The sequence below is a fragment of the Strongylocentrotus purpuratus genome, unplaced genomic scaffold (assembly GCF_000002235.5).
Source record: "Strongylocentrotus purpuratus isolate Spur 01 unplaced genomic scaffold, Spur_5.0 spur5_scaffold_6, whole genome shotgun sequence".
Classification (NCBI taxonomy): Eukaryota; Metazoa; Echinodermata; class Echinoidea; order Camarodonta; family Strongylocentrotidae; genus Strongylocentrotus; species Strongylocentrotus purpuratus.
In genome coordinates this window covers 33,450,647-33,464,436 of record NW_022145612.1, presented here as the reverse complement: position 1 = coordinate 33,464,436, position 13,790 = coordinate 33,450,647, and the positions used below count along the sequence as shown (strand labels likewise).

General features: G+C 35.8%; 1 protein-coding gene across 3 annotated transcripts in view; it reads left to right on the top strand.

The window, feature by feature from the left end:
- The window catches only part of LOC115918270 (ATP-binding cassette sub-family C member 9-like), a 42,847-nt gene that overhangs the window by 15,265 nt on the left and 13,792 nt on the right, over positions 1–13,790 (top strand). For all 3 annotated transcript variants that reach the window (XM_030972040.1, XM_030972038.1, XM_030972039.1), the window contains exons 11-25: positions 1,504–1,716; positions 2,839–2,917; positions 3,729–3,834; positions 4,967–5,065; positions 5,518–5,683; positions 6,301–6,438; positions 7,100–7,307; positions 8,544–8,770; positions 9,605–9,774; positions 10,201–10,270; positions 10,687–10,844; positions 11,497–11,589; positions 12,041–12,143; positions 12,796–12,912; positions 13,409–13,520. In XM_030972040.1, coding sequence (XP_030827900.1) covers positions 1,504–1,716; positions 2,839–2,917; positions 3,729–3,834; positions 4,967–5,065; positions 5,518–5,683; positions 6,301–6,438; positions 7,100–7,307; positions 8,544–8,770; positions 9,605–9,774; positions 10,201–10,270; positions 10,687–10,844; positions 11,497–11,589; positions 12,041–12,143; positions 12,796–12,912; positions 13,409–13,520 — 2,059 coding nt within the window. The remainder of the gene's footprint in view (positions 1–1,503; positions 1,717–2,838; positions 2,918–3,728; positions 3,835–4,966; positions 5,066–5,517; positions 5,684–6,300; positions 6,439–7,099; positions 7,308–8,543; positions 8,771–9,604; positions 9,775–10,200; positions 10,271–10,686; positions 10,845–11,496; positions 11,590–12,040; positions 12,144–12,795; positions 12,913–13,408; positions 13,521–13,790) is intronic.

The following is a 13,790-nucleotide window of genomic DNA, read 5'->3' as shown; positions in this document are numbered from 1 at the left end:
ATCTAAATCATGTAAACATTTTGAATTTGACCTTTTCCGCGCGTTGTGAACGCGCACAACGCGCGCGGGGACACGTACGGACGGAAAATTTTGAAATGCCTAAAATGACCTGATTCGTACTCTCGTTTAATAGTTACGTGATTTTGAGCATTTTAAAATTTTGACGCGCGCATACGTGCGCGTCGTGACCTTTATGTGACCTTTGATGACATGACTTGTTGACCCTTGACCTGAAGTATATGTGATATGAATATGAATGACCTTTGCTTATGCATCATGAAGATATGATGGATAATGGGATTTCACAAAATGGCGCCTGGATGACGTCACGATGACTTGATGACCTTGAAAATGTTCCTGTCACGTCTCATGACAATGACCTATGACTGTGCCAAAATTGAATGAAATTGACGAAACCGAACTTGAGTTATCCTAGGCACAAAAAAGTGTAGGAAATAAATAAAAATAAATAAATAAATAAATAAATTAATAAAGAAAATTCTGACGAAAACAATAGGTAATCTGTCGAAAACGACAAACCACCTAATAAGAAAGTTAAAGGGAACCAAAACCTTCATACTAAGTTACTTTTATTGTAAAGTTTAAGATATTTGAAAAATATTAGTGAAAATTTGAACAAAATCGGGCAAGGAATAAGGAAGTTAGAGCTTTTTGAAATAGCTAGTCACTAGAGGGCGGTATTCAATCTGATGACATCATCTGATGACATCATCTGTGGACAACTCTTCATGTCTTTTGTACATCAAATTTCATGTTTTTCCTTCTTTCTTGTGATTGAGATAATCTACTCCCCTGAAAGCAAGATATAGAATGCAAAATGATATTCTACTTCACATATTATGAAGTCGGATCAGGAACACAAATAAATACAAAGAAAACGAAAAAATTGTGAAATTTTATGTACAAAAGGCATGGACAGTTGTCCACAGACGATGTCATCAAATTGAATACCGCCCTCTAGTGACTAGTCATTTAAAAAAGCTCTAACTAGGCGTTGTGGCGTGCGCCTGTAATCCAGCTAAAAAGTGGAAGTTACAAACTGATTCAGCCGAGGACGCAGGTTCGAAACTGAGTCACGTCTTTCGGATGGTGACGTTTAAAGGTCGGTCCCAGACGTAAATAATCATATCTGATTGATACACGTCTGTAAAAACCCAATACACACACACACACACACATCTAACTTCCTTATTCCTTGCCCGATTTTGTTCAAATTTTCACAGATTTTATTCAAATCTTTGAAACTTTACAATAAAAGTAACTTAGTATGAAGGTTTTGGTTCCCTTTAAAAGGAACAGGTTGCTCATTTACCAGAGTAGGCCTACTCCATTTTCGCCTTTTAAAAAAATGTATTTAGAGGTAAATTTATGACTTTTTGTTGTTGAAGATTCTTTACTCAGTTTTAGTTTTAATTATCTCTCTGGGTGGATTTTGTTGTTTTGAGAGTTCAGTTTGTCTAAGAAAACCCCTTTACCCTGCAGGTTCCTAACACCCTAGTGATTGACCCCAAAGGAAAGGGGAGTAGGTCATCTCATAAAAAGGCACACAGAGAGACATACCGCCGTCTGGGAGATAGTGACGATGATCTCGGATCAAACCAGACCTCATTAAATCAAGCCAACAATCGAGCTCAGGACTCGACGAGACTACACAGCCCACATGAAGATGTTCTCTCCAGTGATGTGGTTCTCAAGGTTAGTCTAGTGTTTAGTTACTCCAGATTCTCTTAACACATCATGAATTCTTGAAGCTGATCTTGAGTGCTGAATGAGAAAGAATAAAGTTGTCCCAGAATCCCCAAAACTTAGAGTGGATATTATAAATTTGACGTGATATTAGATGTTGACATATTAGATGTTGACTGAAAACATGCAATACATGGAGCTGGGCCCCGTCTTACAAAGAGTTGCGATTGTTCCAAATCAATCGCAAGTCCTCCGATCAATCGCAAGATTGCCGTCTCCTATCTCTTATGTACATAGTTGCGTTTGATATCAACCCTTTGTAAGACGGGGCCCTGAGGTACATAAGCTAACAATGATGACAAATCAGGTCAGTCTGTCCATATGTCGGTTCACATTCCAGATGTGCAAATATGTGTTTTTTCGCTCTCCATTAATAAAAAGACTTATTACCACTTAATACTGGTCTTAATATCCCATTTACTGCATGATAAACAATGCAGAGTGACCTTTGTATTGTTCCTACTATAGTGCAGTTTTAGAACTTGAGCTTTACTTTCATTACTTGCTGCCATGAATAGAAGTAGAAAATATTAGAAAAATTGATCGGTTAACTTTTTTACATCCTCAACAAAATCAGAATGATAAGCAAATTGTGCATTGATTATAGTCAAGATTTAATCATTAAAAGAGTGTCTTTGGAAAGAGGTAGTCATTAACGACTTGTTTTGTACAAAACAATTTTCAAAAGTGTGACACCACAGACTCAGTGGCCCGAATTCACAAAGGAGGTTTGTCGACATACCTCCTTTTGTTTTTTACATACCAAGGTTTGTAAAAACACGTCGTATGACGCACATAAACCTCGGTTTGTCGACAAACCTCCTTTGTAAATTTGGGCCATTATGACAAAGCTTACTTCTCAAGAAATTATATTATGAACTCATTGACACCTCTAGGCCCCGTCTTACAAAGAATTGATATCAATTGCAACTACGTACATAATAGATAGGAGACTGAAAACTTGCAATTGATTTGGATAAATCATAAATCTTTGTAAGATGGGGCCCTGGTATACTAAATAAAAGAAAATTCTGCATAACTAACCAACACATCCATCTCTTTTACCATCAGGTGACAGATGGAGGCTTTACTTGGGATCATACTTCAACAACTCCTATACTCTCAGATATTCAGCTCGAGCTTCCTGCAGGTACACACACATTTGTTTAAACTTCATAATCAATGTATTTAAAGACAGGTTTGCTAGCAACCAAGGAATTGGAATGAAACATGTTGAAAATGTTGTTCTGCGTGTACCAAAAGAAACATGTGCCAGATATTCTAATGAATTTTAGAGTAAATGTCTGAAAGAAACACCTATTATATCAAGGCTGTCTTTCTAAATCTGTTCTTGCCAGCACAAGTTTTCTGCGTGGGGTCTCATAGGTTCGTACAAATTTCCTTCACTCCCACAGTTGTCTGTAGGTGAGCTAAATCATGCTCCAGCGATATTCCCCTCAGTCCCTTTTCATCAGAGTTATAGGGTTACCCTTTGGGTTTACAATTGGAGTTTAGATTGGGAGTTGAGGTAGAATTAATGTTGTGTTATGCCCAATGTGGTAGTCAGGAATTTAATGTTGCAAATTGATAATCAAATTTGCTATTAACGGCATATGTCATACAATCAACAAAGGAGCTCCTTGAGCCCTACTGAAGTAAATAAGTAATAAACAAGTTATAATGTTTCTCTTGATATCATTGTTTAAGTCTTTATTTGCCATGGATCAAAATCCTAGACCACCATTGTTTGGAGTATAGTTGACATTATGCACTGTCTGTGTGACAAATGTCCTCTGTGGCATCCCCCCCGGATTTTTCCTCTCATTAATCAAAGCCAGTAAAGGGTTAGATATGAAATATATACATGTATATATTATAATTTATGAAATAATGATTCCTTCCTTTCTGAGTCATGCCCCAATGCGACAATCATGTTCATCGTTATTCAAATCACTGTGCAGGTCAGCTGACAATGATCGTAGGTCAGGTGGGTTCTGGCAAATCTTCATTGCTCTCTGCCATTCTGGGTGAGATGAGTACATTACATGGCGAGGTCAGATGGAATAGGTAAGGACTACATAGTTGAGCTTGCATTGTTGACATGTATTGTCATGATAAATTGAATTCAACCCTATTAGTGGTAAAGTATTTACAACAGACATCTTAAAGCCCCTCTAGAGTGTTGGGAGCCCCAAATTTGCAAAAATTCGCTGTCAAATTTCACTTAAATTGTATCATAATGTGAAAGAAGATGTCATTTAAGACACACGTCTGCAAAGATTTCTTCCAAAAAAAAAATGTGTTTGAAGACGAATATTGATAAAAAGATACATAATTTGGGTTTTCTGTTGTATGCAGAATTTTTTTTATTTTTCTTGAATATTTGACTTTAACACACATTTTTAAAATTTTTTTGCAGAAATGTGTCTTAAATGACATCTTCTTTCACATTGCGAAACAATTTAAGTGAAATTTTGCTATCAACATTTTGGAGCTCCTAACACTTTAGAGGGGTTTAAAAATATTTCATGAAACAAGATTTTAGTCACTGTATCCTTTTTCATGGTACATTTCCTACATCAAGGTCTGTATTCTACTGCTGCAGTGAACCCAATCCTAAGTCTACAATCCGGGAAAGGAAGGAAAATTTAGACGTCAGATATGTTTTCTTTGGCAAATTTATGCCTGGCATCGGGCCCAAATTTAAGTAGAATATGGCCCAAGTGTTCCAGGAAATGATTATTTTTATGACCCTAAAATGACTTTCTGGTGAAGAGACTTGCACAGTATATGAATTACTTATTTTGCACAGGAGCTCTTTTGTATTTGAGTTAGCAAAAGTTAAATTTCCTTATGCCAATTTATTTGTATTCCCATGTTTGTTTTCCCCCAAACTGCTTGAGAACTTGCAGAGCTAGTATGCTCACCACTGCCATTTATCTTTATCTTCACTAGACTGTCAATGTAATTGTTTCAGACAGGCAAGGTTACATGTGTGTGTCCCAATGACATCATGTTCCCCAATCATTAGTCTGCTATGATGGTTTGTATTTGTGTAGATTAAAAAGAGTAAGCTTAAATTGCTATGCATGGAATAGTGCTTGCAATCTTTCTATTGTGCAGTAAAACAAATGTTAAGACCTTGATCAGAAGTCATGTTCTTATCCATGTGTAATTTCTTTTTTTCTTTTTCCATTAGAGAGTTGAGCACCATTGCATATGCAGCACAGAAAGCTTGGTTGATCAACGCAAGCCTGAAGGAAAATATCATCTTTGGAAATCAGTTCTTGCCAGATAGGTATGTGCCTGAAACAGTATCACCAGTTAGCATGTAATACAACAGCCATTTGTCCTCTTAATGTCTCTTTAATCCCCCCTTTTTTTTTGTGGAGCTTGAGCAGTCAGGTTAAGTAATCATCCAAAATCACAAAAGATTGTTTGTATTTTTTGTTAGTGCCTAATTTTTATCATGAATGGGGGATATAATGATAGTTTTTTTAAAGGTTTAAAGGTAAAAAGGTAATGTAAATTCATAACACCGTGAATAGAACATGGTATATCATTGATTTTCGTTCCTGTGTAAGTAAGTCTATGTCTATATACTTTTATATATCAATGTTTGATATTGCATAATTAAGGAACTATGTGGAAGGGTACTAAAAAAAATGCAGCAACAAACCAATTAAAATTAATGGTGGTAAAAAGGTATCTTATGAGCTTGCATGTATATTTTGCTAACTTTGTGCATAGATATGAGAAAGTGATCAAGGCATGCTGTCTTCAACCTGATATTGATATCTTACCTGCTGGAGATAAGACAGAGATTGGAGAGAAGGGGATCAACCTGAGCGGAGGACAGAAGCAGAGGGTCAGTGTAGCCAGGGCAATGTACAGCTTCAACAATGTGGTGATTCTGGTAAGTGATGGCCAGGCTGTAATAGGTTTAGACAAAATTATGTAATACTGTAGGTACTAAAGTACTACAGTATAGTATTAAAGTAACAAGTTTAGATAGCAAAAATAAAATTGGCAAGAAGGGTGTTGAATATGTTGAATATAGTCTTACATTGTTCTTCTTATATCAAAAGAGATATGTAAAGAGATCATTGGATCTGTCATCCATAATATATAGTGAATTTTAGATATATCTGATAACAATGCCAGATCATGATTATACAATACTCCTACGTGAGGCCCCTTCCACCCCTGTGGCTCCCCCCCCCCCCCCCACCAATCTTGGCGTTTTATGCAGAGATGCCCTGTGTGTTACATACACACAACCCTTGGGGTTTTAAACATGTGTACCATAGTTGGCGTTGTTGGGTAGATGTAAAGAAATTGTATTTTGTCTCTCATGTAATATTTCACTTGAAATTGTACATGTATGTGGGTATTGCACAAGAACTTATTATTGAATTAGGCTAACAATTCAATCTTGTCGGATTTAATGTATACTAAAAATGAAGTGAGTGATGTGAATGAAGTACTTTCCATGTCTTGCTCTTCATGTGGTTTAATTTGTCTTTAATACAGGATGATCCTCTGTCAGCTTTGGATGTTCATGTTGGTAGTGATATGTTCTACAAGGGTATCATGGAGTTCCTGATTGAGAATCAGAGGACAGTGATCCTTGTTACACATCAGATACAGTACCTAGAGCATGCTGATAAGGTAATTTATGTGCCACATTTATATCATAAAGGTGTCTATGAATGCGCTGTTGATTGTGCACCTAGTTATCTATTTATTCTTTTAAATATGCCAGACCCAATCACAATATCAACTCAACTCTTTAAATGATTCCACACTCCTATGATTTACTATGGGACAACTCTAAATCGGGGGATTGTAGTTTTTCTCATTACAGCCCGAAAATATGATACACCCTCCTGTCTTTTGTCCTTACTTCCACTTTTATTAACCCTTCAAAAAAAAATTCTTTCAGCAAGCTTTAATTGACAATGTAATAGATGTGGAAATGGGAGAGTAAAGTGTAACTGATTTTATTTCATGAAGAGTCTGAATGACTTGAGCCATGAATATTATGAAGGAAGATACTTTGTAATGTGCATTGGGAATGTCTTTTTAGGAGGAGTTAAATCCTAAAGAAGCATGATTAAGAAAAACTCTGGGCCCGCGGTGAGGTATTTATATATTTGTCTTCAATTCTTATTATTATGTCTTCAATTCTATGTTACCTTACTAAAATCCAAAATATCTGATATCGTACAATTCTTAGTTCATTTTTCGTCTTTTCTAGAGTTTGGATCACTTATGAAGATGAAGATATTGTCATAGTTATGTAATATGTGCTCTGTGATGTTCCTCATAGGTGATATACATGAAAGATGGGTTGATAAGACATCAGGGAACGATGAAAGAGATTGGAGCTAAGGATGCTGGTCTCATGACACTCTGGAATGTGTCAATCAAAGAGATTACTGAATCAGAGCCAGAGTCTGAAGATGAAACAAAGACGGCACAGGAGCGCAAGAAACTGATCAGATCGGTATCTCAAACCGATGAACTCAAGATGAAAGGTAAGACATAAAGAATGCTTTCAAATTAATGTCTGTCTTTATTATTTCATTTATTCAACTACTTTACCAACTCTCCTCTCCTTCTTCATCCACTTCTATCTTGTCTCTTCCTTCCCCTATTCCTTCCTTTATCTCTCTTTTTATCCACCTTTTCCTCTTCTTTTCCTTACTGCTTCATCCATCTCTCCTTCCCTTTCTTGTTATCTCTCTTCATCTTCCTCCCTATCATTGGCTATGTTTTTGTTGTTGTTCAGTCTTGCTTACTATCTCACCTATGTTTCTTCTGTGCATTCCTCTCTATGTCCATTCTGTTTTTGTTACATAGGCAAGAGTAATAGTATAAACCTGTTTGTATCTATGATTATTTTTCTTCTTCGTTTCTCTATCTTTCCAAAGTCTGCAGATGGTTATCTTTATACTGGTATACATGTAAATTGATCGTTGAGAATCTAATGTGAGAATTGTCTCTAAAAGGTCCTTGAAGGGATATCCAACCTTGATTAAAAAAACTACTTTAGAACAAAGAAGAAAGATGAGAGAAGCATACTGGTGAAAGTTTGAATGAAATTGAAAAAAAATGAGAAATTATACATTTTTGAAAGTCCCAATCACTATAATTATGGGCTCTTTAAATTGACTGAATTAGCAATGTCTCTGTGATGTAGTGGCGGACAACTTTCCCATTTGCTCCAACACATAAAATTAATAAAATTTCAATTTCTCAAGAATGTATGACTCAAGTTGGTCCTAGGAGGACCTATATAATATATTCTCCATACTATATTTTGAGTAGTACCCCAAGGGTGAAGGCACTTGGGGGGAAAAACAAAAACTAGTGACAATTTTGTACACATAACAAATAGGAGAGTAATCCGTAACTACGTCACAAAATTGCCAATTTGAGATTTGCGTAGTCTGGATGCTCTCACATTTCAAATATTCATTACTCTCTTGTTATCGGTCCTATTTATTTCAAACTTCCACCGTTCTGTTTCTCTGATTTAATGATGTCATTCAAATGAACTTACTACAAGGGTTGGATTGCCCTCCAGGTATACAAATCAAATTTATCATATCTTTAATACAATGTACCTCATTTATTGGTTTACTCTGGCATCAATCTCAATTACTAGTGTTTACAGCTATTAAGTGCTTGTGTTTACGGCTATTAAGTGCTTGTGTTTGAATAGCATGGGATGAAAACCACATTTTCTTGACTCCATTCTTTGTGTGTAGAGGCTGGTAAAGAGAAGGATTCCGGCAAGATCATTGGGAAGGAGGAGCGTATGTTGGGTTCAGTATCCATGAAGTATTACTGGTACTACATACAAGCCTTTGGTCCTTTCATCTTCATCATGGTCTTCATCATGGCTATAGCTCAGAATGCTGCACAGGCTGCTACAAACTTCTGGCTTTCTGAATGGTCAGATGCAGGAGCTAATCTCACTGCAAACGTTACCAAGGTAGGTACATGTATGTATGTATGCATGGTTGGGTGGGTCTAGATTTGCCACACACATGTTAGTCAGTTCATTTTCTTTGAATGTCCATTACATGCAAATACAAATATTTGAGCTAATTGATGTTTTTATTATGCCAGTTATGATGATGTTGGTGGTGATCTTCTTATTCTTCTTGATTCACCTTCACTCTTGGGTGCAAGGGTTTGGTAGCTATGGGCAGGCCAGGAGATGTTTCATAGTCTGCTCCTCTCTACAAAGGCAGATGGTTCTTACTATACCCTGAGTTTACTAGGTTGGTTTTGCAACGACCAACAGCAGCTCTTAAATGGTTGAGACAAGACTAGAAGGGCCATGCATGCCTCGATGGAGTCATGGGGAAGGTTTCCTTAGAGCTGATGGACACTGTATGCTGGGCAAGGTGTTGGTGGTGATGATGATGGTGAGGAGGGTGATGAAGACAACTCTTTGTTCTATACTGTGTCCTTCAGGGAGAGTGTGTTTGGCTATCTTAAAGGTTCTGAATTGCTAAAAACTTGCACACAGGTCAGCTTTTATTCTTCTTTTCCAATTTTAGGGAAACCCTGGATCCACCTCTATGATGGTGATTGTGCTGGTGATAATAGCGATGTGGAGATAGTGATAGAGACAATAATTATAATGATAATGATGAAAATGAAGGGGGAGATGTTCTGACGATGAGGATGATTGTGTTCATGATAATAAGGAAGGAATAAAAGAAAATGGAAAGTAAAGGATGGAAATCTGCACCTTTTTATAATGTCTTCCATACAACAACACTCATCATTCAAATGTAATCTTTATATTTCTCTGCAGGAAGAATCCCAGGCAATTCTTGACAAGTACCTGGGAGGTTATGCTGGCTTAAGTGTTGCTAATATCGTGATTGGTCTGATCTGGACCACTATACTCCTCATCAATGCCCTCTACACAGCCCGTAGTGTTCATAATGTCATGCTGGAAAGAGTCATACATGCACCCCTACGGTAAGATAATCACCCAAAGATTGCCACATGGCTTGAAATGAGTTCCCTTTAATTTCTTCAGACAATTTCAATACTGTTTTGCCAAATCGGATGAAATTTGCCTAGATTGGTCATATTTTCTTTTTCTTAAAACCACCTGATATGTATGATATTTAGATGTTAGTTTTATGAAAGATATGTTTTATTTAGCATGTTTATGTAAGATTCACAAATCTACATGAAGGATTTTCAAGGGAATTTAAGGATGTTCTAGTGAATGAATTCAAACTTCATTGTTACAAACAAATGAAATGATGATGAAATAATTGAAATACAGGCATGATACTGTGCTCTTTTTGTTTTACATTCCACTTCAAACAAAGTTTTGTGTATGGTACCAGTTTTTCCTTTATGATGTGTATTGGTATTATTTTCTGTTGATTCTAGATTCTTTGATACGACTCCCATTGGAAGAGTGTTGAATCGGTTTGCAGCAGACATACAAGTCATTGATCAGGTAAGTAGTTTAGATTAATGGAAAGTGCTATGTTGATCAAGGATCAACATTTTCCCATAATTTGATTTGATATCAGGTTGTTTATAACATGCATGAGTTTCGGCAGCCATATTGTTTCCTCAGCTTGCAAACGTACACTTTCTACACAAATATAGCAACACAATAAAAGTTTCATGCCTTCAAGCCAGATTATAGGACGTGTATATCGAGTCTTTGATCCTGTACATTTTCATTCAAATTGAAAAAAGAAATAACTTCAGAAGTTATTCAGGCTACATTACTTTCCTTGAGGTCATAACTCTTGATCTCCTTGAGGTAAAGCAGGAAGATATTATTCATATCAGTAGTTTCAAGCATCTTCCTACAGATGTGATCTGTTGACAGTCTGTTTTGGAACCAAATCTTTTTTCTTTCAGAGGATGGGTCAGCTGTTTGTCCAAGGGATGAAGTTTACTCTGGCGGCTATTGCAGGTGTCATAGTAAATACGGTCATATCCTGGTACTTTGTTGTGGCTATCTTACCAGTAGCTGTCTTCTATGTGCTTCTCATGAAGCTCTTCATCAAAACATCAAGGTAAAGATGATGAGAATGATTACTTGGATGATTATGGTGTAATATCAATGATGATGATGATGGTATAGTATTGAAATGATGATGAAGATGATGTAGTGAAATGATGATGAAGATGATGTAGTGAAATGATGATGAAGATGATGTAGTGAAATGATGATGATGATGATGTAGTGAAAGTGATGATGAACAGATGAAGATGATGGCGATACAGATAGTGGTATAGAAATGATGATGATGATGATCAATATGTTTTAGATAGTATAGTGTTGAAATGTTGATGATGATCAGATGAAGATGATGATGTTAGTGATAAAGATAGTGGTATAGAGATGATGATGATCAATAAGTCTAAGAGGGCACAGTGTTTGAGGGTGTTAAGATCATGATGATGTAGTGATGTGGAGGATGATAATACTGGTCAGACATCTTTATGTTTAAAGGATTTGTGGATATTTGGAGGTCATTTGTACAAATACTATCTCTGAAGTGGCTTATTGACATTGTATTGTAAGTGAATCATGTATTGTAAGTTTTCATAGATGTCAAAGAACACTGTGTATAAAAATTAATTATGGCTCATAACTTTTGTAAAAACTTAAATGTTGTATGATCAAGGTAAATTATTGAAATGTATTTACATTTCTAATGACAGAGAGCTGCAGAGACTTGAAAGCATTAGTCGCTCACCAATCTTTGCTTACTTCTCGGAGACTCTTGGAGGTTTGCCTACCATCAGGGCTTACAGGTAAAAAACAATTTTGATTTTTTTTTTTTTTTTTAAACCTTTCCTGGATGACAGGTTCTTCTATGTAAAAGTAAAATTAGGAAATAGGTGAATAAACAAGAATTTATGATGTACATTGTAAATTACAGAAATCTAAAGTTGGCAAGTTGCTCATGTAAGTTTGATATAAAGCTTTAAATTTTGGTGGTTTTCCACTCAAAATCTCCCCTGTAATCCATTTTTTAAAAATCTTTCAGAATACTCATACTTATCATATGAGGATAATAAGGAACACATATAAAACACAGATATAGGGAAAGGTGTAAAGAAAATGTTTATTTTGTGATAAGTGAAACAAAATTATGAACTTCATGAAAGTTGTGTTGTTGGTAATGGATAATAAGATAAAAATAAAACATTTTGTCATTGTTGTTTACTTTAATTTTAGTAATGTATTTTGTTTGTCTTGCAGCCTGAATAGCCGATTTCAGAGGAATATTTTGAGTAAGATAGAGACCAATAACACAGCGTTCATATATCTCCAGACTGGGAACAGATGGTTGGGTGTAAGACTGGTAAGTGTTTTCCTTTTACTTTTGCTTTCCGATTATTAAGCAAACTTGGTGTTTGAAAGTCCATTCAATCACTATTTCTGTAATTGTGCGTGTAATGTTGATTGGATGTCTTCAGGCCTTGATTCTTAAATCTGGGCTTTCTTAAAATCAAGGAATGTTAATGTTTGTGAGATGTTCATGTATCTTTGTCCCATGATACTACTACTAATGATAACATATCAGGTTTGCAAGGCGCCAAATCCACTTGAAATCAAATGCTCAAGATGCAGTCATCCAAAATAAGAAATTACATAAAAGCATCTGTATTATACACGAAAGAACAACAGGGGTAATGTAGAACATACACAACTAAAAGAGGACAATTAATTATATGCCAGATCAAACAGATCAATGTTAAGACTGTTCCTTAACACTTTAACTGATCTGAATTGAATGTACTTTAGTTGTCATGCTTACATATTATACATGTAGAGCATTGTGAAGATTAAAAAGTTCTTAGTTCATATGTAAATTCAAAACCTGTGATGTTGAAAGATGTTTGTACTTATTATTTGCTTTGATTGAATTCCATTCTATGTTTATTTTTCTTAATGTTTCAGATAGAAACCGTGATATACCTCTGTAATATATTTTATCATTCCTTTATTTAAAGGATACCATTGGAGCTATTGTTGTCTTCTTAGCTGGTATGTCCAGTCTTGGAGCTTCAGCACTTGATAAATCGTTTGGACCTAGTCTTGTTGGATTGTCTATTACCTATGCCATGTCTGTAAGTAGTATTGTCATCTTCTGCATCTAATGTATGGACTATATGTTTCATTAGGATTTTTCAAACATACAGTTGGTGTCTAATTAATGAGGTAGAGTCTAATTAATGAAATATTAGACAGGGCTGTATGCTAACAGGTTCCTGGGACACATAGGCACCCAAAATCCAAGTCTGGATCCCATTATTTCAGATCTTTTACATAGGGCTCATGCATGCAGACTCTAAATTATTAATAATTTCTATATGCAGTAGCGAGAATTAAAATATCCTGGTCATGAGATCATGTGTTGTTATTGTTGTTTGTAATCCATGTCAAATGTTTACACTGTACATGTGCATTTGATGTAAACAACTTTGCAGGGCCTGTACCTTAAATCCAGCAAATAAACATGATGATATTCGATATATTTCATCCTAACTCGTGACTCGATACTCTCAGTGCCATTTTGCCTTTCAAAGCAGATGTAATGCAGTGATCTTATCATCTTGTTGCTAGATTGCTGGATTGTTGAACTGGGTGATACGATGTGCTGCTGATTTAGAGATGGCCATGAATGCAGTAGAGAGGATTAATTTCTATTCAGAGGTGGACATAGAGGACTATGATGGTAAAATACAGCATAAATTGTTTCCCTTTTTGTTTGTTTCCTTTCTATCTTTAGTTCTGCATGTTTTAAACTGCAATTTCTAAATAGTTAATTTCTCTGCAATATTTTTCCTCTAGTGCATGTAATTATTGTTGCTAACTGAATGATGATAATTCTCTAGAATCATTATTGATGTTTGTCATGACGGTTATCAGTTTTTGAGCGTCAAGTAACTCCTGGCTGGAATGCTTTCCAGGGAGTGGAGATTGTGCACACAGTGTGGGCAAGCAC